This window comes from Pelecanus crispus, chromosome 2 (genome assembly GCF_030463565.1).
Source record: "Pelecanus crispus isolate bPelCri1 chromosome 2, bPelCri1.pri, whole genome shotgun sequence".
In the NCBI taxonomy this organism is placed as follows: Eukaryota; Metazoa; Chordata; class Aves; order Pelecaniformes; family Pelecanidae; genus Pelecanus; species Pelecanus crispus.
Window position 1 is genome coordinate 64,913,741 of NC_134644.1, and position 26,604 is coordinate 64,940,344.

At 41.9% G+C, this 26,604-nt stretch overlaps 1 protein-coding gene across 2 annotated transcripts; it reads right to left on the reverse strand.

Annotated features, from left to right (window-relative positions):
* Positions 1–17,850: 17,850 nt before the first annotated feature.
* HUS1 (HUS1 checkpoint clamp component) lies at positions 17,851–26,322 on the reverse strand. Of its 2 annotated transcripts, XM_075704758.1 has the most exons (8): positions 26,262–26,322; positions 25,807–25,934; positions 25,103–25,279; positions 24,317–24,424; positions 23,284–23,358; positions 21,144–21,243; positions 20,655–20,786; positions 17,851–19,781 (listed from the first exon to the last, which is right to left on the reverse strand). In XM_075704758.1, the coding sequence occupies exons 1-8, from the start codon at positions 26,311–26,313 to the stop codon at positions 19,699–19,701; spliced, it is 855 nt and encodes a 284-aa protein (XP_075560873.1). In that variant the 5' UTR covers positions 26,314–26,322; the 3' UTR covers positions 17,851–19,698. The 2 variants fall into 2 exon arrangements, with proteins under 2 accessions (XP_075560873.1, XP_075560874.1); XM_075704759.1 differs by lacking the exon at positions 24,317–24,424.
* Between the last annotated feature and the right edge of the window lie 282 nt (positions 26,323–26,604).

The following is a 26,604-nucleotide window of genomic DNA, read 5'->3' on the forward strand; positions in this document are numbered from 1 at the left end:
ACATGAAGAAAAGGAGAAACTCTCTTGTTGCTCTAATTGAGTAAGTTTGCCCATTCCTCACTTCAATTTATCAATGCGTAGAGAAGAGAGAAGCAGAGAGACAGTTCTGCTGCAGCCTTCCTATTCTTCGCTCCTCTCAGAAGATGAGGAAATCTTCCATGCTTGGTCCCTTACCTGCAGAAATACAGTAATTGCCATGTACCTCAAAAGACCTCTGACCTATTAGAGGAATAGAGCAACTGAGTAAGCTTCTTCCCCAGCAATGTCATTGACTCCTGACCTAGGAGATGGAAACTTACACTCCAATACCACCACGTTATTGAGAACCATCTTTGTCAACACAGTAATAAATGCCTCAGTACTGCCCACTCTGAAGACATCCCTGGGTTGCCATGAGCCAGGGTCAGGGGCTGTGAGATGAGGCAGGGTTCTTCAGCATCTCAAGATAAGCTCAGAAGATCTGGCAAGATTAAGAACCAAAGTAAGTCAAGGTCTAAAACCCATCTCAAGTTCTCTGTATCCTCTCCAAGTAGTTTATCCCAAGGGAAAAATGAGACATAACTGAGTTATCCTGACACCATGTCCTGTGCTTAGCCTTCTAGTTTGCAGTAGCTCATTTTCATTATGTTTATTTCATTATTTTTTCATGAAGTCATTGACTGTATCTAAATGAAGTGGGTTTAGATTATATAAAGAAAATCCAGTGCCTCTACCTTTTTCACACAAACTTCAACATAACAATCCCATAGGTCTAATCCTGTAAACCTTAATAGGAGAAACTGAAACATACAACCTCACAAGATAATTCCTACTAATAAAACATGTCTCTGTCTATGGGATTATCCAAGACTCCAGTTTCTACGAGTAACTGATTGCATTTAACAACTTTCTGCTGCTGCAGCAGCATATAGTTAAGTAAATTTCTCAGTTTCTTTACTTTAAAACTTAAAATGTTAATGCTCCAATTTTGCATACACATGTATTTTTGAACTAATCGTTCAGTCCAGAAAAGGCTGAAAAATCCAGATTTAGGCAGGATAATACAAAAAGTCTGTAATAAAAACAAGCACAGGTTGGTCACCAACCAAAACAAAATCTGTAAGGTGCAGACAACACCACTTATTTAACACCACGGTTTAAAATAAAAGTGCAGGCCTCTTGACATTAATATTACTGTATTTGTTGATTTCTGTCAAGACATTCAGACTCATGCTTTTTTGAAAGTATACTTAATTTCATTAAACAAGTTCATACTGTTTCTCTTGACAAGAACTGCAAAACAATTGGAACAGGGGAAGCAGGAAGTAAATAATAAACTTTAAAAATTAACTAAACGCCAGGACATTCAGCCTTCTGCAGGATGTTAAGCTTTTTTTCCCTGTGCAAATGGGTCTAATCCATAACACTTTAGTATTATGTTTAGTTTAGAATGTCAGTTAAAATTGTTCAGTCAATTTGGGATATGATTTCATCACTATTCATGATAGGTTCAGGAACCAAACTGCAATCAAAAGGTAGGTGTAGTTATGATATCCCATTCAGCTGAACTGACATCTTCACCACAGAGTTAGTGAAGTAGTTATACAAGATAAAATGATAGCTAGATCATATTATAGGGTTGAGCTCTGCTCATTTGCATGTCATCACCTCATCTGGTCTTTACTCAGTGAATTATATGAAAGCTCCTGGTCTGGCCTTGATAGCAAGACATTCGAACATTTCACTAGAAATAACTTGACACAGATGTAGACATCTTAATCTGCATTATGATGGAACTAAACTAACACTGAGAGAAGACCAGCTTTCTGATTATTTTTATTAGGGTGATATGCTTCACTCTAAGCAGCACATATATCTTCAGAGTACTGCCAGAAATTATCCCTGGCTTCTTGTCTTGTGCAATCTAATGCAGAGTTTCATCTTGCCCCTGAAGTCCAAACATTATCTGATTAATTTTAAGAAAAAATAGAAGCTTTTAGAAAATTTTCCCATCAGCTGTGCATGATGAAGTTATCATGGACTTTCTTCTGGAACTCGGAAGGGAAACAGAGTTATCATTCTGGTGTCTAATCCTCAGATCTGCACCAGTCTTTGCTAGTGTGAATTACGGATAAAGGATGATTTATGTTTTAAGCCAGTCTGTGAATACAGTTAAGGAACTGCTGTTTAGAGAAAGAGTACAGTGTTCTACAGCATTAGTGGGGCTTTTCTGTTATATTATTTTTACAATTTTTTGTAAAATTTTACAATTTTTTTACAATTTTTACAATTTTTCACGCTGAAAACATTTTCCTTTCTGATATATCAAACCCAAACATTATTTGGATGAATACTTTCTTATTAGAAAAGGCATAGAAGAAGCTTGGAGAAATTATGCTTCAAAAGATCTATTTTCCTGGACACACACTGGGGTGAGAATGACAGAAACTTATTATTTAATATACTTGAAGACATTCTAATGCCTTTGAATATATAAATGATTTAAGAACACATTTGTTCCTATTTCTCTATTTCTGTCAGGCAAATGTGACATCTAAATTTTTACAATCAAAGCTAAAAGAGCAATTTTTCTCCTGACCAGGAATTAGAAATGCTTTGACCATCAAAACATTCATTTAAATTGTGACAGATCTCCAGCTCTCTAGTTAGGTGTCAAGCTTCATTGTGCAGACGGGGGGAAAAGATGTAGCATATTCACCTGAGAAGTGCGGAAGAGACCCCACTGACCTTTGCATCTAGGCATGTCCAGACCTGTGAAGAGTTTTGCTGCCAAGTGTGTATACCAGACCACTTCAGAACAGCTTTTCAGGTCTCCATCTTCAGACTCCAGTTCTTTTACCAGCCTAATGATCCCATCACAACTACTTGCAAAGCCCTCTTCATCCTGGAAAGAGGGTCTGAACATGTTCTATAAATGGGTAAATATAGTTTGATTATTTCACTGGTTTTTTACCTCAGAAAAATGCTACAATCACTCCAGTTTGAAGAATAAGCTGTGTCATGGGAAAACACAGGCAGCTAATCAAGACCCAGTCATAAGAGGATCCAACAAAATGTGGGACCAACATACACTTTATGAATTCAGGAAGAAAATTTTGCCTACACTGAAAGGGCCTCTTTGTTAGAAAGTTGTATTATCTTTAATTAAGTGCAAGCGCACACCTTTATGCAGGAAATTTGATTCCTGAATTCTGTTCAACTCCTATTAAAGAGTCGCCACTGGCTGAGTATGGACAGCTGTGGCCAAAGCAGAGTGGATAGAGCTGGGCTGTGAGTTGTGAGGAAGTGGTACAATTGCAACTTCATGGCACATCGTGGGAAGCACAAGATGCACGGCCAGCAGCACTGAAACAAACAGGCACCAAAACTCCTTATAACACTAGCCTCATTTATGATATTCAGATGTCCATGGGCAGTGGAAATGCACATGAAGAGCCACCCAAAATAGAAGTGAGGTAAGTGCATAATACAGCCTCTGCACTGAGCAGGGACTGATCTTGCACATAAACAATGTTCACTTTCTTTTCTCTCAGAGTTGTAAAGATCAGCAGGACATCGGTAATAATCAACATAGTTTACGGCATGGGGATTAATGGGATCTTTATGTCAAAGTAGTTGTTTGTCACATGTTTCTTAGATGTGTCTCCTGAAATCAGTAGAAGTAATGTGGTGGAAAATCACCAGCAGTCTACACAGGATCAGATTCCCATATGCTCTCTAATCCTGCTGATGATTTTCATACTTAGCATAAAAAACGCCTCATGAATAACAGTGAAAAAAGCATTTTTCTCTCTGAAGTAAAGTCTTTGTTCACAATATGATTATAAACATTTTTTGTTTCATGATAACGAGTTGATAATGCTTGGTAGCAGAGATTAAGACAGTTACACTGGGGCAAAAAGTTTGTTCATAATGGCAAATCAGGAAACAAAAAATTTAAAACAATGACAGTAGTCTTGAGGTATGGTACAATGCAGTCTATAGGATAGACAGCCAGCTAACACAGTTCTCAGATGCCAGGGGGAGTTCTGTTACTGATTTAAATGGGAACAGGATCAAATTCAAGTTCAGACAGAAGCAATACAGTAATCCCTCACTATTTCCATTGCAACAATATTCTGGATGTCTAGCCCAAAAAGCAATTTTATTGGGAATAAAAGCTATATATGCAAATTATAAAAATTGCAAGTTTTATCCATAAAAAATATCACAAAAGGCAGCATTGTCAAAGGTAAATCATTATTGTCAAGCAGCTTGAAAATAGTATGTAAAGAAGAAAGATACAACATGTGGCTTTTACAACTACAGAAATACAAGCCCAAATATATGGTACAAATGCCATTTTATAGTGCAAAGTAAGTGAGGAAACTGTTCACATCACAAGCAGATGCCTTCTATTTCTAAAGAAAAATCACCTCGTAGCAACTTGAGCACTCTTTCTTTTTTTTTAAATTAGTATATACATGAAAATGGAACTCTGAAGTCAATGGGATGTTGCTGAAGGATGCTAAACCCTCGATCCTCCAAAGAAGTAAATAAGCACATCCTAGTAAAACTGAGGGAACACATTAACTGCATGGCTAAAATATATGCATTTTCCTGGAAAAAGGTCAAAATTATCTTTGCTGTGAGATTTTTACCTTGACAAGTTGATATCCCTGGTTGAATCAACACTGCACATGTAGGGGGGAGTGGGAGGACTGTAAGTCAGGATGCGACCATTCCCTTGTGTCCAGATTTCCTTTCACAACACCTAGGCAGACAGGCAGGAGTCTGTGGTGAACTCTCATACTGAATTAGGGGCAATAAGGCAGCAAGGCCTGCAGCATTGGCTATGGAAAACCTCTGCCCTATAGTAAAACCTCAGCCTATGGTGTTTATGGTTGATGGAAAAGCTTGTCAGTCTTGAAAATTACACAGTCACAGGTTGAAATGTCTAGAACTGTTGCACAGAACTGCGTTCTGTGAGAGTCTTTAAAATGTGGACATGAAGAAAATGTTACTAATTAAAAAAATTCAGCTATGGCTTGGGAAATGTATTACTGTCCTGGTTTCGGCTGGGATAGAGTTAATTTTCTTCCTAGTAGCAGGCACAGTGCTGTGTTTTGGATTTAGTAGGAGAAGAATGTTGATAACACACTAATGTTTTTAGTTGTAGCTAAGTACTGCTCATGCTAGTCAAGGACTTTTCAGCTTCCCATGCTCTGCCAGGTACACAAGAAACTGGGAGGGGGCACAGCCAGGATAGTTGATCCAAACTGACCAAAGGGCTATTCCATACCATATGATGTCATGCTCAATATATAAACTGGGGGGGGGGGGGGTTGGCTGGGGAGGAGCGATCGCTGCTCAGGAAACTGTCTGGGTATCGGTCGGCGGGTGGTGAGCAATTGCATTGTGCATCACTTGCTTTGTATATTATTATTACTATTATTATTATATTGTTGTTATTATTATTTTAGTTTATTTTATTTCAATTATTAAACTGTTCTTATCTCAACCCAGGAGTGTTTCTCACTCTTACTCCTCCGATTCTCTCCCCCATCCCATCGGGGTAGGGGGAGTGAGCGAGCGGCTGCGTGGTGCTTAGTTGCTGGCTGGGGCTAAACCATGACAGTGAGTATGCTTGATCTTGTTCAGCACACTGGCCTGGGCCTGAGGCAGGTGCTCTGTGACTTTCTTGTCTACGAAAACTACCACAAGGATTAATTTTGCTCTAGAGGAGCTAAGTGCCCTCCATTGTGTTTATATTCAGTTTTGTGCTGAAGCCACACAGGCTCACAGACACCACAAATCAAATAGCTACCATTGGCAGGGTAAGAAGCCAAGCCAAATCAAAACAAACCCCCATGACAATGGCATGTCAATGTTTGTGTCTTTAAATCTGTTAAGTGTAAGAAAAATCAACTAATTAGCCAATTATTTTGTACAAAGAATGGGAAGTCCAACATTCCTTTAGTGAACCGAAATATATTGTACTTCAGATTGTCACCAATAGTACATCACAAAGTGAGAGATAAATTAATTATTAATTAACTGTGAGTTGAACACATGTCCTCCCACCTAAGGAAAGGAGAGCCAAACATTTATGGCACCAGCCCACACACATTCACACAGTTTGTTTCCTTGATTATTCACCGAGACGTGCATGAATAAAGATGTCCCTGAGTAAATACCTATGAAGTAAAGGGTAGAATTTAGATTTAGGCCTCTTTCAGAGAAGCCAAATGCACCAGAAATCCTTCACACATTTATTTGCCATGTATTGCACCCGGCTGTACTGTACAAAGACTCGTTTTACAGTGCTGGAGCGTGTCCAGAGAAGGGCAACGAAGCTGGTGAAGGGTCTAGAGCACAAGTCTTACAAGGACTGGCTGAGGGAACTGGAGTTGTTTAGTCTGGAGAAGAGGAGGCTGAGGGGAGACCTTATCGCTCTCTACAACTACCTGAAAGGAGGTTGCAGCGAGGTGGGTGTTGGTCTCTTCTCCCAAGTAGTTAGCGATAGGACGAGAGGAAATGGGCTCAAGCTGCACCAGGGGCGATTTAGGTTGGATATTAGGAAAAATTTCTTCATGGAAAGAGTAGTCAAGCATTGGAACAGGCTGCCCAGAGAGGTGGTGGAGTCACCATCCCTGGAAGTGTTCAAAAAACAGGCAGATGTGGCACTTTGGGACATGGTTTAGTAGGCGTGGTGGTGTTGGGTTGATGATTGGACTGATGGTCTTAGAGGTCCTTTCCAACCCTAATGATTCCTATTTTTTACTTTCATTATAAATAATCCATCCACCAAGCCAGGAAACATGAAATTGCTACTCTACCCTTAAATGGTTTAGTAGTGGACTTGGTAATGTTAGGTTAATGGTTGGACTGAATGATCTTAAAGGTCTTTTCCAACCTAAACAATTCTATGATTCCATGATTCTATGATTTACAGATGAAGCACTGAAGCACCAAGAAGCTTAAGTCCAGATCCTGTAAGTTATTTAGCCACCTAATCTCAGCTGAGTTCAGCATTTCTCAGGGTCTATGCCTAAATAATTTGACCTGGGTCATTCATGATGCTTGCTCTAGAACAATCTTTTTTTCCGTAACTTACAAATTTTAAACAGTTCCAGTCTTACATTTAGTCACTGGCAACCTGCCCATTTGAGAAACGTCATTTATGAAAGACTACACAAATCACACCCTCTCATAAGTGTTAACTGAGGTCCACTGCTTGTTCCTAGCTTTTTGGTTTTTTTCTTACAAGAGAGCAGAGTAATACATTTTTCCACAGCTCTTTAGCACCCTCTATTGTTTTATTTTTCTAATAAAAAAGTCACTCTTTTTGAATTGCTGTGGCATTAAAAAAAAGAATATATGCAAAGTGTTTTGCTAAAGCAGCATAAAAATAAGGATCACTAATATAGTAGTGTGTAGCCAGAAAGCAAGGAAAACAAGAGAAGGTTACAGATAAGTTTCTATAGAAAGAAGAGAGATTTTTCCTACCCATATCAGCAAAGAGTTGACCCTCTGACTGCAGAAGTTTTGTCTAATAAGACCTGCATATTGGCTGCAGAATTTAACATGAAAACCAAAAATACATAACATTATACTAGGACAACTATAAAGAATGTGAAATAGATCTAATGTCCTCAAATGCTGAGCTTGTAAGACATGTCTGTTTTAGATGGTTACAAAAAGTGCAAATGGATTCAGTTTGTCAGATAGTTATTCAGCCATTGCATGGCTACATATTATTATTACTTGCTACAAACTTCAAGTGGGGAACACACCAAGAAGCCCAACACACAAACCACACACTCAAAGCAAGATTTAACTTTGAATTGGACGAAGTCTGTTTGCATGTGAAGAAATACAATTGATCCGAGGATCTTCTAAATCTCTGAAGCAACTCAAGAACAATTTTCACGGCTGACACTTAAAATGCTTGTTCCAATCAAACTCACAGACTTGCCATCATTCTCTGAATTAACTCTTATTACCTTCTAACCAAGGAATATAACCGAATATTAAAGTGGCACAGGTAAATTTGGATAGAGCAAATATGATTGAAAAAGTTTCATGGAAGATATGCAGAGTCAAAAAATCAAATCCAAGAATCACGAAGTGCCCAAGCTCTTTAACAGCTATTGTGACTCAATGCAAAGATATAAAAATTGTTTGGGGTCAGACAGAGTTCAATGTGGAGGTGAATTTAAAAGCAAGTACATCTGAAAAATCAGCAGCAAGTCAAAAGCAATGTAACATACATCTACATTGCTCCTGGGCTTTCTCAACAGGACAGAAGACTTGCCAGGGACTTGCTTGTGTAAGGCTACTTCACAGAATTGGCTCATGCCAGAACAAGACAAATGGGATTGGATGTGAGGGATGGAGAGCACCTTCTGGTCCCTGGGACAGATGGCGAGACAAGGCCAACATCTTGTCTAAATCCCCTGTCTTATATTTAGAATTTACCCTCTGACAAGTTTGTCTTCTCTTGTTACCTAACCCTGACAGAATCCTGGATGTTCCAAGTCAGGGGAAATTTGATTAAATGGAAGTACTGCTAAATGTCAGATCAGAGCAGATACTGCAGCATCTGAACTTAAACTCTATTTAGCCAAGAGTGAAATAGCATGTGAAATGGCAGAGCAGATAATTTTCTGTTAAACCCTCAGAGCCAGAATGAAATAACTGGTAAAGAAAGTTATTGGTTTTCACTATCTTAGCAGCTGGTGGTTGGTTCAAAGAGTTCTATGCTCTCACCCTCTTCAATGCTGCTCTAAGACATACTTTAAAAAAAGGAATTAAAAGAATGTAAGATAGCAGAGGTCGGTAGTGTATCAAAATGGACAGTTAACATTTACATGGAAAGATTTCTTGAAAAGCAAGGCCCTGCAATAGGAAATTGATACAGTGTCTGATACAAAATGGGTGGGGATATCTTAGGCAATATCTAATGGCAATAGTGAGGGATTTACACTAGTTTTCAAAAGATCATCAGATAGATCAATATTACAAGCTTCCGTAAAAACCTGTTTCTGTGCTCCATAAATAACTTCCAATTTGCACTGCACCCAGAACAACTGTTTTGGTTAATGTTTCTGGACAATACTGTGATTTAAATATAGATTAATGGCAATCACACTACTGTGAATTGAATCCAAAGAATTACAGTCAACCCATCCATTCTACTCCAAAAAAGAAGCAAAACTAGCACTTCAGCAATATAAGCTGAAGGTAACTTCAGCATTTCTCCTATTTGCCTCCTCTGTTTTGAATGTTAACTACTTCTGTGCTAGGTTTTCAAGCTCTTTGATTGCAATAAATGAGTAGAAACTCTTTACAAGAAAAAAAAAATCATTAATATTTAACAACACTTTGTTGTGCTGGGGTGGATCCTCCGTTATCTTGTAACTTTCATTTTGTGAGAAGCACAGCTGCCATGACACCCATTTCATCCAAATAAAAGAGATTGGGGAAAGAAGTAATAGCTCTTTTTTAATTCATCCCTTGAAAACAAACATTGTGTGACCTGGGGAGAACCTCATCAGAAAACACAAGACTGTTCCTTCCATTGCGTGGGAAGCCGGTATGATGGAGGATGGGGTGCCCTGCCATGGTGGGTGCTGTCAGCCTGCCTGCCTGCCTTCAATCTGCAACGAGATATCCCTACCACCACATTATGCACCGCTCTTCTAGTTTGGGGGCTGAGTAAGGTATGGCCTGTCTTCCCTCCTCTATGCCAGAAGACACGCTCTCTTCCGTAGGCCAGGCATGGAAGTGTGGCTACCAACTCTCCCTTGCACCCAAGCACTCTTCCAACACACTTTATTCATGCCAGGTCCAGTGCATTCCAAGATTCATGGGCCAAAGTCTAACATGTCCCACTCTCCATGCACACAGAGCCATGAGTCCCACACTGAAAGTAGGCAAAAATATTACAACATAGTAAGAATCCCAAAATGGATGGCCCTTCCACAGATGGGATCTGCACAGCGTGCTGTGCACTGGTCAGAGGCCTGCTTGAAGCTGCACAACCCAGTGTTCCCAGCATCTGAAGGGATATAAGATTATATGAGCCTCTCTTGCTTTATAGGGTTACCTTTAATAAACAGTATTTTAAGTGATACTTTACAGTGTCCGAGTGCCTTTTTTACTGGGATCATAAAAAACCAGCACCTCCTGGTGCAAAACAGATGAAGAGGACAGGAGAACTAGAATGCTATAAAAAAAAAGAACTGAGTAATCAGAAAAACCACAATTACATATATGGATGAAATCTGAACAGAACAACAGGAAAATGCAGCACCATTCCCTTAGAAAGCAGAACCAAAATATACCAATGCAATGTAGGAACCTGTCAGTTTAAAACGACAGAAAAAGCAAAAGCTCTGAGTCAGCTGCAGAGGTGTTAATGTAACAGGTATTGGATTAAAATTAAGGCACAAACTTCCAGTAAACACACAAAAAGGACACACATAACCTTGTATACCACATACTCATGTTCAGGAGCAACTACTCCAAGTATGTACCAGCACAGAAAGAGATCAACAACATCACCTTCAGCAACAGAGTAAAAAAATCTTCTATCATATCCTGCTTAGCAAAATTAAGGTAGCACAGGCATACAAGTGGCTTCAATAAACATCTTGTAGTATCAAGGAGGGCTTTTCTCACTAAGAAGACAGAAAAAATAAAATGTATCTCATTGAAAGGGAAATTATAAGCAGAAGAACATACACATATAAGGCCTTGGTACACACGTTTAAGCCACAAAGCAGAGGAAGACCTTAAGAAGAGCCTAGAAAAGCCCCTCAGAGGTGCACAAAGTTCAGAGGGAATCTGAGGAGCTTGTGATGCAGCTTTTCAGAGTAACAGAAGTTAGCATGGAGGTACAGCAGCTTCCCTCCTATCCCTCAGTCCCTGTCTCCATCCTCTTGCCAGGGCATTAACTAAGAATGCATGGATCTGGCTCCTCAGTAGGTATTAAGGAATCTGCTAGGTTTTACAAGGCAGGGACAGGAACACCCAGAATCAGTTCCCCAGCTCCAAAGAAAGAAAAGCTCATTGGCATGTAAACTCAGGGAAAGAACTGGGAAAGCAGAGAGCAGCGGGTGTTGGTCAGGGGTGGGTGAGCACCCTCTTCAGGCCAACTTTTCGGAATGCAAACCACTTGTACTATTTGACAAACTATTCTAATCGCACAGCTCTCCTAAACTTAGAGACCTAAACTGAGTGATTTAGACTAGCAGATGTTAATCCTTTTTCTCCCCATTCTTATCTTAAACTTTCAGTCTTTTTGCAGGTAATAAAACAATACACAGGAACATCATGCTTGTTCTTCAGATTTTTCTAATACACAGCAACAAAACAATGTTTTAAAGCCACTTCTCTTAGCAAGACTGCTCCTGAACTTCTCTTTACAGCTGCATAACAAATTGGTATTATTTCACCCCCTCCAAGAACAATTCCACATTAGGATCCCAAATTCCTCACCAGTTCAAAAAGCTTCAATTCCAGATTACTCACCTGCTAAATGCCTGCCTTCTACTGCACTACTACTATTTTAACTGAAATACTAGGTCAGGAAGCTAGAAATCTCTCCAGAAGCATAACTCAGCAATAGCTTATCTCAAATACAAATATCAGGATAACTAGAAAAATCATGTCAAGTTTTCTACTTTCAAGATTTTCTGCCATCGGAGGGAGAAATCTTGTCCAATTGCTTCCCAAGAACATAATATTGAAGCCCTCAAGCCCATCGCTTAGGTGTTGTATGATGCTCAGTGCTGCATGACCTCAAGTCAATACAAGCAGCAAATGCCTTCCTGACTGTAACATATGGTCATGTCATGCCTCAACTTGTTTTCTTTTCTGACAAAACAAAAACACTCAATCTGAAAAGCCAGAGGCTGAACATCCCACACATTCAAATAAACATTCCTAACGAAGAAAAGAGAAACCCCTCTTGTCGTTTCTGGAGGCAGACCTAGTGACTCAATAGCCCAAGTGTCAATTGGTTCAAAACAACAGTATAAAGCATGCATTTGCCTGAATTGTTTGATTATATCTTAAAATTTATGAAATGAAGAACAGTGATCCTTTTCCCCCACCCCATCTTACAGAGTGGTACAGTAAGATTTACAGACCGAAGTAGTCTATAGTAAAAAAATCAGAAATTTATATAAACCAAACAAGTAACAACTGCAGAATTTTCTGTCCCTGCTCCCAATACTGTTGATGTCTCAGTCACATAAAATTAAACTACTTCTAAGCTTTGCCTATAGGTTATGGAGTGTCAGAGTACATGCAGCTCACTTGTTTGAAAGAAAGGTGTTAGACACAGATGTTAATATCAAGAGAGAATTTGAAGTTGTTATTTGCCTGAGACATTCAGGTGTGATACTCAGTCCCTGTGCTTGGCCCTCCAACCCAGACAGCAATGTCCTTCCACATATTCCATCAGCAAGACTAGAGCATACTTCTCTGCTAAACACCATTATTTCACTTCCATTCTGGCAATAACTGGTTATACATTAAAGTAAACAAATGTGGCTCAGAAAGCCAAATAAAATATCTTTTTTTTTGTCGTGGTTTAGCCCCAGCCAGCAACTAAGCACCACGCAGCCGCTCGCTCACTCCCCCTACCCCGATGGGATGGGGGAGAGAATCGGAGGAGTAAGAGTGAGAAACACTCCTGGGTTGAGATAAGAACAGTTTAATAATTGAAATAAAATAAACTAAAATAATAATAACAACAATATAATAATAATAGTAATAATAATATACAAAGCAAGGGATGCACAATGCAATTGCTCACCACCCGCCGACTGATACCCAGACGCTCCCCGAGCAGCGATCGCTGCCCCCCAGCCAACTCCCTGCAGTTAATATACTGAACATGATGTCATATGGTATGGAATAGCCCTTTGGTCAGTTCAGATCAACTATTCTGGCTGTGCCCCCTCCCAGTTTTCTTGTGCGCCTGGTAGCGCATGGGAAGCTGAAAAGTCCTTGACTAGCATAAGCACTACTTATCAACAACTAAACCATCAGTGTGTTATCAACATTCTTCTCCTACTAAATCCAAAACACAGCACTATGCCAGTTACTAGGAAGAAAATTAACTCTATCCCAGCTGAAACCAGGACACTTTTAGTCTCACTTAATAACACGGCAGAAATGGGACTACAGCTTGAAAAGTATACGGTCCACATCAATGTAAATGTATTTGCAGTGAACTGTTTATAGCACCTGCCAACAGCAAATTGTCAAATTTTCAATCCATAATACAGATGCTGAATTTGGAGAGAGATGTTTCCAAGAAACATTCTCCAAAATTAACAGGTAATTTGAGGAAGGCACCAAGTAATCCACTGGGATCACTCATACAAAGTATAGAATTGCTTGGGACACATACTAACAGGTATACTAAAATCTAACAAATGTGATCCTGAAATAAAATTCAACAATACCTATCACTCACCACCCTCACTATCCATTACCACAGTGGATGTGCAGCACAGTCTTACACAAAAGCAGCAGCTCCCTTAAAAATGGAGGGGAAAAATCCCCTCTTCTCCCTGGTTTTGATTTTTGGGTCTATCAAGGAACCAGAGGAAGTCAGTGACTTCATATACTCTTCAGTAGCCTTTAGTAAGGATTTCAATATGTACGTTATTTATGCAAAATAATGTGTTCACAAAATAACACTTACCTAAAAAGTAGATCCATACCTGCACGGTTTTGGGAGCTGATACCCCATTGACTCATCAAGGAAGAAGTTGATTGCTCTGGACAAAATTTTAAGTTGAATGAGGCCAAAAACATTACAGAGTTTAGTCTTATCCCCTTGTTTAACTGTGGAAGTCCTTCATGCAGTGTACTCTGTAGAAAGTAGATAATAATTAAGTACAAATTATCTACTGTTTGTTGTTATTTAAGTTTGTTGAAGGGCCTGTGTGCACACCACAGGAGTAAACATGATGAGACAGGAGAACAGAGTTAGCACTAGAGAGCTCACTGTAGAAAGAGCCAGTAATAGCCAGCTGCTCCCACTTACCTGCAGCCTCAAAGAACCTTCACAGGGAGTTTCAGACAGCTACAAGAAAGCAATTGTATACAGTCACTTGCAAGCATTAATACCCACTTTCAGAATACCACAATTAAAAATTAGAATCATTTAAGTATATACTATATGATAAACCATAACCAAATTCTGTTTCGATAAAATCATTTGCTAGTCTTCAGAATAAGAAGGGTGAAAGCATGGAAAACAGCAAGTGTATGTGGAAGAAGAGTGACTGCTCCTTTAAGGGTATCTGGCCAAGGACCTTTTCCATGCAAAAAAGGGGTAAGAAAAAAAGGAGGTGTCATGATCCAAACTGGGCTGCCCAGGGAGACTCGTGGCAGTTCTGTGATTTCCTTGGGCCAAATTAAGGTGAAACCACATCAAACAATTGATTAAACACTTTATTGATGGGAAAAACAACCTGAACTTGGAAAGCATAACGGTAGGCAACCTGAACTAGGAAAGTGTAACGATAGGCAATGTGGGTTCTAATTAAAATACTTGTAAGAAGAAAGGGAAAAAAAGAGGAGAGAGAGGGAGAGATCACCACCCTTGGATCCTGCAATGATGATGGTAGGTATGGCAATCCTCCGGTGATGGGCATGCATGTGGCTCCTTGGAGTTGTGTCTTTTATAGACCAGTTCCTGCATCGCAATTGCACCAATCCCGCCCCCTTGAGGACTTATATAGTTCTTGTTCCAGAATGTTCTTGATCTTCTGCGCAGGCACCATTGTGGGGGGCAGTCTCGAGGGGTCTTTTGGGTGGTCGTGAGCCCCTTCCTCATATGAACTCTGTATGACCTCTGGCCATATATGGTGAGTTGTAAGGCACATCAGAAGGCAGAACTGCTCATCCTCCAACATGCCTTCCTGCCTCTGTGCCAACTGGCTTCTCACCAGTGGTTTAGTGTTGTTATGCAGACCCTAATTTGTCGCTATGGAGACCTTAACTTGTCTCACCACAATGTTTGAGACATCAACATACATTAAGTCTTTCAGTCTCTCACAGGGGGAAACCGTAAACAGGAACATAAAGGGACACAAAACTGATGGACAAATGGTAAGAGAGGCAGTGTATGTGGGAGTGTGAGAATGTTTATTCCAGCAAGGTTATCTGATTGAGCACATCCTATATTGGGGTGAGGAGGAAAAGGAAGGAGACAAATATACAGATATAAAACCTGACCAATTAGCATTAACAAAGACAATAACCAGAAAAAAAAAAACCCAAACCCTGGTCATTCACACTAATTGATGGGCTATCAGGAATCTGCAAGCTATATTGTTTCTGACCGGGATAGAGTTAATTTTCTTCATAGTAGCTCATATGGTGCTGTGTTCTGGATTTGTGACCAAAACAGTGTTGATAACACACCCGTGTTTTCGTTACTGCTGAGCAGTGCTTACACAGTGTCAAGGCCTTCTCTCTCACACCGCCCCACCAGCAAATAGGCTGGGGGTGCACAAGAAGTTGGGAGGGGACACAGCTAGGACAGCTGACCCCAACTGACCAAAGGGATATGCCATACTATGTGGCATCATGTTCAGCTGGGGGAAAAGAAGAAGGAAAGGGAGGGCATTTGGAGTTAAGGAGTATGTCTTCCCAATTAAGTGTTACACATGATGAAGCCCTGCTTTCCTGGAGAAGGCTGAACACCCGACGGAAAGTAGTGAATGAATTCCGTATTTTGCTTTGCTTGTGCGTATGGCCTTACCTATTAAACTGTCTTTATCTCAACCCGAGTTTTCTCCCTTTTACCCTTCCAATTCTCTCCCCCATCCCACCGGGGGGAGTGAGAGAGCAGCTGCGTGGGCCTGAGCTGCCTACCGGGGTCAACCCACAACACAAGCAAAATGGGACTTTGCAACTGATAAAGATGCAAACCTCGGGGACCAGCATGTTGGAGGGGGTGGGTGGAAACATGCCAACTGATGAGGCAACATGCAGGGCAGGGGGGAGCACGGAGAAACAAAGGGGGAGCAGGCAGAAAGGTATATAAAAAGGGTCAGTCAATACGCTCAGCACTGCAGTCTGTCCTAAGTCCTTTCTTCACTATCTCTGCTTAACCTCCCTCTCTGTCCTGTGTGTCTATGTGCTGCAAGGACTAGGTTCCAGCTATAGGAGGAAACAGCATGAGTGGGATTGGTGCTAGCTACTGGAGTCAGACCCGGGGTGTAGGTGCCCCAGGGCTGTGGTGTCAGCTACTGGAGTGAGTGCAGGGGTCTCAGCCACCAGCCACTGGGGTGTGGAATGGTGTGTGCCCCAAAAATCAACTACTGGGGGAGGCATGAGTGAGGCAGGTACAGGGCTTGGTGCTGGTGGCTAGAGCAAGACCGTGGGTCACAGCCCATGTACCTGGTGCTAGCTGGTGGAGGGGCAAGTGTCTGTGTGTTCCCCAAACTGGGTGTGCATGCGGTGTGCATTTGCTGTCAAATGTGAAGCTGGATGAGCCAGTGAGTAGGACAGCCTGGGTCTGTGCTGGGGCAGGTGAAGGGTCGGTGGTTATATCCAGAGGGACCTGTGAGTATGGGATGCCTGTGAGACAAGAGTGTGACTGCTGTATGGTTGCTAGCAAACACTGACCTGGATGAGCCAGCAAATAGGGGACCCATGGGGCAGGTAAGAGGCCCAGGACCTGCGCAGGGGTACTAAGCAGACAGTGACAGTATTCAAGGGATCTACAAATGCATATGTGCTTGTGAACCTAGAGAGCATTGAGTGTGTGCCTGCACTACTGACCTTCTGCCTCTGCCAGATGAAGAAGAGGAAGGGGATATGGCTGCCTGTGCTTGTTTTATGGGGGTCCCATATATAGATGCATTTGGAGGCACGGCTTGTCTGACAGTTTGTGACCAGCCATGTCAGCGTCCTGTGTGTGTCTGTATGTGTCTCTGGGACACAAGCTCAGCTTCGCTGCTGGTTGAACCTGCAAGTGGGAAAGCAGCAGCTACATTCCTCAGCCATGGCATACACATCCCTGGAACACAGGTACCTGAGGCTGGGCTCCAGCAGCTGTGCAGTAGTCCTGGGCCAGATCTGCTGGAGGTGATGGCCACTCCTAACATCCCATAACAGAAATGTGTGTTAGGAGAAACGAAGTGTTGGAGAGAAGCTGGATGGTCTTACAGTTATTTTGTAGTCCAAACAGTGGCTCACAACTCTGTTTTGTCTTGGTGGCTTAAGCCACAACAAAAATTCTCTGGCATAAAACAATTGGTTTGTCATATGGAACCAGCTAGGGCTGTTAATGAGAAATATTTCTTCTCGTTATTGGCATTAGGGAGCAGGAAGAGCGAGGCTGCTCCAGGAGCGTGGAGGAGCCAGGAGCAGAGTGTGGCCACAATGCAGGCTAGGCAGCACCCCTACAGCTGGGGCACAGGCCCATAGAACCAAAACCAGGCAAGCAGAACGAGGTGGTAAGAGCAACAGCTCCCATCCAAAGCCAGTCCAGGAAATCCAAACATCAATTCAGGAACAGGGCTGGGCCCAGGCCTACCTACAACATAGCTTAGGGGAATACAGGATGCCATAGCCTGAGCTGAAATAGGATCACGGGGTGCGCAGGGGTCCCTGGTGAGGCTGCTTAGGGCTGTTAAGGCCCAGTACTGCCCTCAGGGCTCTGACAACTGGACTCACAGATGATGGCAGGTTTAAACCGAGTAAGTGTTATTTTCCCTCTGATCAGCAGGTATGCATCAACTGGATGGCAGGGCCAAGCTGTATCCTTGTGCTGTATTTAGGTAGGAAGGGTAAGAAAACACCAGGGCTGGAAAGGCTTCACCTCTGTCGGTCCGTCTAGCCTCTTCCCCTCCAGAATATGAAAGAGACATCTCACTGCATACTCCTTGACCTGTACCAGCATTACTCTCACTTTTATTTATTAAACAAAAAAAAAACCAAACCCAAAAAGCCCACATTTTCTTGGAATTATACCTTCTGATCTCTTTTTAAAAATAGCAATCATAGAGCCTGTATAGCTGAGAGGCCACTATTACTAGTACTTTTTCTGGTATAGGATAAGAAATTTCCATACGATTATTCAGAATGCATTTTTCAAAGATGAAAATCCAAAGATTTCAAAGCCTACTTCCATAGTGCATACTCTGTATCATACTCTTGGCTGTTTTTCCCCTCTCCTCAAGAGAAAACCCCGGAATATTTACCACACACCTCTTAACATGCAATTGCTTAACCTGGTGTACAGCTATTTTCATCTTACACAGATTTTTTGGGTAATTGCAGTTGCCTATGAAAACTAACAGGATTTGGAAGATGCTTTCTGGTTAATCTAATAAAAATGGTGGAAGAAGGCAAAGAAGCATAACATTCCCAGGCCACTGCCTCTCCCTCAGTCTTTTCTTGACCATTTGCATCTGCAAGAACAGAAAGATTAATTGCTCCCTTAACCTCAATGCCCCTTGATAAAAAAACCCGACACCCCACTTCCGACCACGACAAGAGTTAGTCTCTAACAGAAACTTCCAGTCCCATTTGAGCAAAGACTCACTCACTATTTCTAAAACGAGAAGTTTCACAAGATATTCAAAACCTGGTGGAACACCAAAGGCTATATGGAACATGGCTAGAATACAAACACAATCACACATGGAATAAGGAGGAAAAGACCTCAGAAGATAACCAGGAAGTAGAAGCAGGGGCAGTACTCTTGTCAGTGAAACTTAGTCATGCTCTTGGCTGCTTGGTATCAGAGCCTAGATGCAATCTCACCATGTCTGACATCATAACGATGCAGGCTGTACAACACTTTCCATCTGGAAAGGGGAAAAAACGTGATCCACAGATAACTGGCCCTTTATTTCACACCAATTGCTGTGTTCACACACATCCTCATATGATATTCATTCTGTACACAGAGACCTTCACTGCCCACATTAACAAGGTTAATTCAGACAGTTTATCTCATCCTCTCAGGCCAAGAGCTAAGCACACGAGTTCAGGCACTAACAGAACTACGGAGGTACATACGTTGGAGCAAGTCAGATCAAAAGATACAACCAGGTACAGACGCTCCTGAGCCACAGGAAGCCCCTCTGCCTCAGACACATTTCTGCTGCACAACATGCAGCACCATCCAGTCCATACACACCACTGCTGGAACAGAAGTCAATCCAGTACCACTTCAGGAGGGCTGTGCTTACCTGCCCAGGCAAATACCAATCTGTCAACCCTCCAGAGGGCTCTCCTGCTCCATGGGGGTATGACAGCTTGCTCAGAGATCCCTTAACTCGGAGCTGCATTGTCCAATACTGAATACACCCAGCAGCAGCTCCAGAGGTCAATTCTACCTTTATGTTTGTTGAGGAGAAAAAAAATATTACGTTGCCTTCCCCACAGCTTTAAGCATCCCAAAAGCACATAAAAATTTCAGGTTTGCTCCCCGTAACACTCAGGTATGCCAGCCTCCCAGTGCCGTGTCTTTCATAGCATGTAACTCTTCACAAAAATGGCCTTCTGGATGAGGAGATATTTTGAATAATTTCATAAATATGGAAATAATGTCCATCTGATCGCTGCATCTAACAGTGTATCACATGAGAGTACTCCAGCAACTCATGAAAGTTTTCAGACGTCGTGGTAAAGGCCTCAGGTTGGAAAATGACCAAGATCCCAAAACATTCAGGCAAGTGCCGGGATAAAATACTGAAGCGAAACGTCCTCATGGAGCAAGATGAAGTGGACAATTCTTTTACTTACAATATCTGTAAAGAGAAAAAACCCACAAATTCAGTTTAAAGCAGGAAAAATAAATTAAAATTACATCTTCTACAGAATGCCACCATAAAAATACAATGCTTCCACCACTTCTGACAGAAGTATGACTAGGCATATCATCCTGTAATATTTAAGTCCTTGAGGGTCTATGAAGCATTACTAAAGAGTCTGTGAAAGCTGATACCAAAAAGGAAATACATAATGTATGGGCCTATAATGCTATACCCATGATTTAAATCTTCCTTGGGAAATTCTTGGCATCTACACTAAACCATAACATATAGATGTTCTCAGGAAAAGCACACAGATTTATCAAAGTAGGACATAAAACCCTGCATAGGCTTCTGCTGAAAGAACATACCATTTCTGTGGTTAGAAACACTAGCTGCATAAAAAGCATTTTGGTATTAGAATCAATTTGGTGCTGAATGTAAGAAAGCACCTGAGAAAAAAACCTCAAAACAAACATGTCAGTAAATCCCAGTTTCTCTGCTAGAAACTAGGGGCTTTGTTTTAAGACTTTCAAAAAAAAAAAAACCCCAACCTCAAAATAATAATAAAAAATAACAACTTCAAAACAAAGACAAGAAGACACCCATGATTAGTCAGAGTATTCAACTTGATACTTACAAAAGGGCCTGCCTTAATTTTTTTTTTTTTTTTTTTTTTTTTTTAAATCTTCCCCAAATGCCTAAGGCTGAAGCTTACTGCCTAAAAATAGAAATACTAAGTCCTCAGGTACAGTAAAAATAGTCAAGTTTCAAACAGACAAAACAGAAGATATGCTGTTCTGCTGATACTACACGTATAGCAAACATCCCTCCTTAACCAGAGTTTGCAAACAGAGCTGTTGAACTTACTGCACAATGCTTTTGTGGGATTGACCTGCTGTCCAGCAAGCAGCTGCTGCAGCTTCTTGATGTCTATGCGTGCCTCAGCCATGTTTTCCAGATCTCTACCTTGATCAGAACTTTGACATCCATCCTCTGATGCTAAAAGTGTTAAGAAAACAACACTTAGTCAAAACATCAGAAGGAGTTTCATCACCTGTAAGGACACACCTGGTAATCACAGAACAGCTGGTACTTAAATGGGTTGTTTCTCAGAAACAGCAGTGCAAGGAAGAGAAAGCCCAGTTTTCCTACAAAGCTGTCAAGGATACTGGAAGAGATCCCACCCACAAACATGAAACAGCCATTGGCCACTTTTCTTTTTAAGGTTTCATTTGAAGACTTCAAAGTACTTGATGCTATTTTGTAAGGACTAACAGAAGGTAAGTACTGTTATCAGCATCACACTTAAGTAATGACATCAGACAGACACAAGAGGCAACACACAGGGCAACTTACCCCAGGGAGGATTTCCCAAGTCTTTAAAATGTGTTGTTACAGATACTAAGTCAGTTTCTATTTTCAAGTTCATTTCTCCACTCAAGTTTGCTTCAATCACCTGCAATATAATCAATCTCAATTTTAGGCAAGCCACTTTCATACTGCAGAATTACAGGAAGTGTGACTTTGTTTGAATACAGGCTTCCAGAAGCATTTCAGTGCCTTCACAGCTCAACTGTACTTTTTGAACATGGTTTGAACATTTTAATGTTTAGCTACATTTATCATTCCTGTGTGAATTATCCTAGACCTACCTCCCTGAAATTATGGAAAGAAAGAAATTCAATTGCGCTCCAGTACTTTTAGAACAAGTACTGGCTTTGGGAAGTTCAAGTGCTGAGGAAAAGGCTTTAGAACTAAGAGACTGAAGCTGGAGAAATGCCAGGTTTCCTGCATTTCCATCCAGCTTTTCAACAAACAGAAAGGCATCTACACGGTCCATATGACACACACAGAAAATGGGATGCACCAAGAGCTGACCTGCAGTTGCAGTGTTGCTTTCCAAGACTTAAAACCAGAAAACAGATATACCAGAGCAGGAATTCCAAGCAGACTTCAAACTGCTAGAAATCCTGGGAAAGTGCTGAAAGCTTTCAAATTCCATCCCAACAAAGTGTCCAACCAGAAGCAGACTATATATGGTCTTACACAAATCCCAAGCAGATCAGAGGATTCCTAAAGCACATCTAACCACTTCATTTCTGTGATTAGAAGAATTCTCAGTAATTTTAAAAGAGGCTCATATCACAGCCAGAATCTCCTATACAATGGAACATGCCCACAGATGAATGCTCCCAAACAATGGCCAAGTACTATTTGGAAGAGCTTCTAAGCCCTTTTTGCAGCACTGATCTTGACCAGTTTTACTTCTAGGATGTATCTAGCACAAATATTTAATTATGACACTTGGTGGTTTTGTTCTTTAATAACAGGAAAGCATGCAGAGGATGCATGTAGTCTGCCTCCTCTCTTAGAGCTATCAAAGCTTTCACGGAGATTTCTTTCTTTTCCTGCTTTGGAACAGGAGGTAAAGAACTTAGGAAGGCAGGTATGCCGAGTGTTAATATGCTACCTCTTCTGAGTGTTGCTGAACACCAAAGTTCAATCCATCATACAGCTATCCTGTGTGAGAAGAGATCCTCAAGTCTGGAAACAAAGCAGTCATACACTGTGCTTAGTTGTGTGTAAGCACTTCCACTAAGGACATGGGGGAAGGAAAGAGAGAGAAAAATAAAACCCCCAAAAAATTGACAAAGGAGAAGAGTTTGAAGTGCTTACTCTTGTATTTGCAGGATGACAGCCATATGCAAAATTGCCAGAAACCCAGGGTAATCTCTCAACTCTTCCAAGCCTTGGAAGACTGAGACTGTCCCATTTTCAGTTTACAGAAAATTTTCCATTTATCAAAATTGGTATGAACAGCCCCAAAACCAAACTATTCCAAAGCTCTATGCTTACTTACTAACTTTCATGTCAGCCAATTCTGGTGACTGTGAGCAACAACTTAAAAAAAAAAAAAACAAAACAAAACAAACCCCTTTTCTGGCCAACTGCATAGGGCTTCTTTCACTGGAAGGCCCACCAGCACTCCAGAAACCCAGTGTGGACTGGAAACCCACCATGTCAGTGTCTAAAGCACAGGCTGACATCCAGGAGCTATTAGTAGGATTTCGTTTAAATCCTACCTCAAGTTTACCTAAAGTTCATTCACACAGACACCTAACACAAGACTCACTCAGTAGGCATTTCTTTAATGCAATCACCTGGAAAGTCTCCAGCAAGCTTCCTGAAGGACCATGATTTCTTACCAGCTATAAAGACTGGCTTGTAGCAACACAATGCCATGTTCTTCCAAGGATTCAGTACAAAGAGCACCACTTTCTGGCAAGCCCAAGACAAGCTCTTCAGTGTAAATCCCAAAATAAATCTTATAATTCTCTTCAGCCCTTACACAGTCTTCAGGTGCCTTTAGTTCAATGTCTGACCCATCCCAAAATAAGATATAACACAGGGGCACCAGTTTGGGTAACCGGGAAACATGCTTTGTCCAAGATAAAATAAGGTCTGTAGGACACACGCATGAAGTGCCTTAACTTACAATGGAATTGCTGAGATTCTTCATTCTCTCCACAACACTTTTCATTGTTTTCAGCACTGGTAGGTAAATACTGACCTAGAAAGACATAAGAACTGCATTTGCACAAATATTTCAGGTGTGACTGGGATGTGATGCATTTATTTCTCCCTCTGATTCAATCCTATTTTGGACTCGGTTATCTATTGAGTGCAGGGAGCACAGTATTTAACTGAAATCAGCAAATGACTTGGGAACAGAGGAACTCTTTTCCATTATACCAACAGGCCATTGCTCTAGCAATTGCTTCAGACATACTACCCCAAGTCTGTGTTCAAAATAGAGACAAGGTTTTTGCAGATCAGATTCTCACATGAACCCACTTCTGTGTTACTGAGCAGTTAATATAACTATAGCCAAAAAGGAAAGAACATGATTCCCACAGTACTGTAATCATTTCTGGAATTGCATCGGTGTAAATCTGAAATAACAGAACAAAATACATCAAGTTTCTACTGAGTCATATGTCTTCATAATTTAAATACTCTTAGCTATAGCGGTGAGACATCCATAACATCAAATAGGAACACATTTGCACAAAGACCTTTCCTTGCAACTCTGCTAAAAGTCAAAAAGGATATAGAGAGGATATATAAAAATCAGGCGGAAACACATATATATCTAACTCTGCCAGGCAGGCCATAAATTTCAGAAAGAACAGATTATCTGGGCCACCTGATACCTAAACAGTTGAAACAGTCTAAACCTGTGTGGTTTGGAGGTGCTCGTGTCTAAAGCCATTCAAGTCCTTTGCTCCTCCCTTCCTTCACCCTGAATATCACAGCAACAACCGGTAACGACCTACTCTGTTTTTACAGGTTCTGGACTCTCTTGTCAAGATGGAAGCCATGTCCCATCCCTCTCCAAACCTTTAGCCTCCAGCCTTCCCTCTTTCCTTTCACCTCCTCTACAAAACCCACCGGTATTATACTCCGCAGCACTAACATTTCACTTGCAACCTCCCCTTTCTGTAAAGAATATAAAAAATAGGGCTTACATCAAAGTCTGGCACACTGGGCTCTCTGAAGTCATTCCATAATCTTCTGGGAATAACCCCCACAGGAATGTCATGTGTCACAATCCTACTGCTGCTTGATAAGGATGGCTTCGGGGAGAAAGAGGATGCTCTTACAGTTAAAAACAGGACTTGAATTCTGAATTCAAATTTTTCACTTTGGGAAATATTGTAACTGAGTGCCCCAAACACTCAGTTTCAGTTTTCCATAGGTTCCTATCGGTCTACTAATAAGCGGACTTCTCTTTTGAATAAGGAAGAGGTGGTGAGGTATCAGTCATTAGTATCTATAAGCTATCCTTAGAGCTGAAGAGGCAAATCAGTGAAGAAGTGTTAACAAGAAAAAAAATTGAAAAGACAGCAGTTTGAAATGGAATGGCAGGACAATCAAAAGCAAAACAAAGAGCCAAACACTACACTGAAACCTCCTTCACCTAATGGCTTCAATGAGAAGGCAATAATCCACAGAAGATTTAGAGAATGAAGGAATTGAGAAAAGTGGACATTAGAAAAAGGTGTTTCAGTCGCACAGCTTTCATTCTTCCTCCACCTCTTCCTTGCCTTTTGGAAAATACAAAGCTGGTTGTGTGTGCTACTAACCATGATGGCAGGAAAGGCTAGTGAAATGGAAAATGGCATTATTTTTCTTTATTTAGTTTTCTAGAATTACACCAAGGACTACCAAAGCTTCTATTTGATCTTAGGAAAAGCACTTAATTTTCAAGAGCTTTTTCTTAATAATGGAGATAAAAGCATGGTTGCACTTACTAGCTCCACAGCAACTCTGAGACAGGGACAGTGTTTGTTAGTCAATTTGATCTTCACTGCCTTAGCACTCTGGGCAGTTTTTAACGCTCTCGACAGGTTCTCAGGCACCAACTCTAAATAGATTTCATTGTGCTCTGCAGCTACTCCTTCCATCTGAAATTCATCGAAGAAATTCCCCTACAATTTTTGAAAGTTGGGAAATAAAATAAAGCAAATGAAAAAAAAATACAGAGGGGCAAGTTTTACCTATCAGACCTTAAGCTTAGACCTGCATGTACAACAGGAAGACTTCCTCGGCCTGGCATCATCTGCAGGAATCAAGACAGGCTGCATAAGCATGAAGGCCCATTGCTTCAGGCTAAACCTATTAATTTCAGATCCTTCACTAACACGTGACTGTCCTCAAAACAAGGGGTATGATGGGTGAATTATGCTTTCCTGTTTCCAAGGGCACACGCCCTTGTGAGCCAGTACACACTGAAGCTTTACACTGAAGTGACAACCAAGGTAAAAGGGATGTCTGGCCAGAAACACCAGGCCTGTGCAACTAAAAGGCAGTCCTGCAAAACAGAATGCCTTCAGTGACCAGAGACCTGGCCCATCTCAGGTGAGAGCTACATGTACAAGAAACACCTCACACGCTAGACACAACTGCATGCTCTGATTTTTAACAACATGTGGTCATTGAACCTCCCTGGGCTTACCTGGCACAGCTCACACCACATACTGACGCCTCCATTTGCTACTTTATCGGAGAGGATGAAATACAGCTTGCTGACAGTAAGGCGCAGGGTGCAGGTCTTGGCTAACTTGGCGATTGTGTTAATTACACCTGGCGGAGGAAGGGAGACGTTACAGCGGTAACCGCTTCACACACCTCGTCCCAGGGGGACGGGGGAGAAATGTTCAGTCTCCAAAAAAGCAGCTCGTGATACTACGGAAACTCCCAAAACACCTCGCGGCGAAGGAAAGCACCGCCCCCCGCTCCGGGAAAGGCCTCTGGGCCCGCGGCCTGGGCCTCACGGCGCCCACCACGGGCCGGGGGCCGCCGGCGCGCACAGCCTTTCCTCTTCCCTTTCCCCGTGAAAGGCGGCCCCCCCGGCCGCTCGCCGAGGCACAGCCGCCCTCCGACCCGGCCCCCCTGCCCTGGCATACTCACGGCTGAAGTGGTTGAGGCAGGCGAGATCCACGATCTTAGCCCGAAATCGCATGGCGGCGCCCAGCCCGCCGCCGGCCCCGCCCGCTGCCGCAGCACCGCCCGCCCCTAGGTGTACGGCTGAGGGCGGGCCCGGGCAGGTGTCAGTCAGGGAAAAAACGGCCCCTGGCCCAAGGGCCCCATGCTGGGAGCAGCCACTGCAGCCGCTCTCCCTGCGGCGGAGGCGGGCCCTGCGGCGGAGGCGGGCCCGGCGGCCTCGCATCGGCGGGGCCGGGTTGGCCTTCTTCTGCAGCACTGGCGGTCCCCGGAGCCAGGGCCGAAGCTCACCTCAGAGCAAAACCTCTTG

What these genes read in the sequence shown, in the direction of transcription:
- HUS1 (XM_075704758.1), bottom strand. Translation starts at nt 26,313, where the DNA reads ATGCGATTTCGGGCTAAGATCGTGGATCTCGCCTGCCTCAACCACTTC. An exon ending in AGAATCTCAGCAATTCCATT is followed by an intron (nt 21,244 to 23,283) that starts GTAAGTTAAGGC and finishes ATTATATTGCAG; the next exon opens with GTGATTGAAGCAAACTTGAG. An exon ending in TCCCACAAAAGCATTGTGCA is followed by an intron (nt 19,782 to 20,654) that starts GTAAGTTCAACA and finishes TTCTCTTTACAG; the next exon opens with ATATTGTAAGTAAAAGAATT.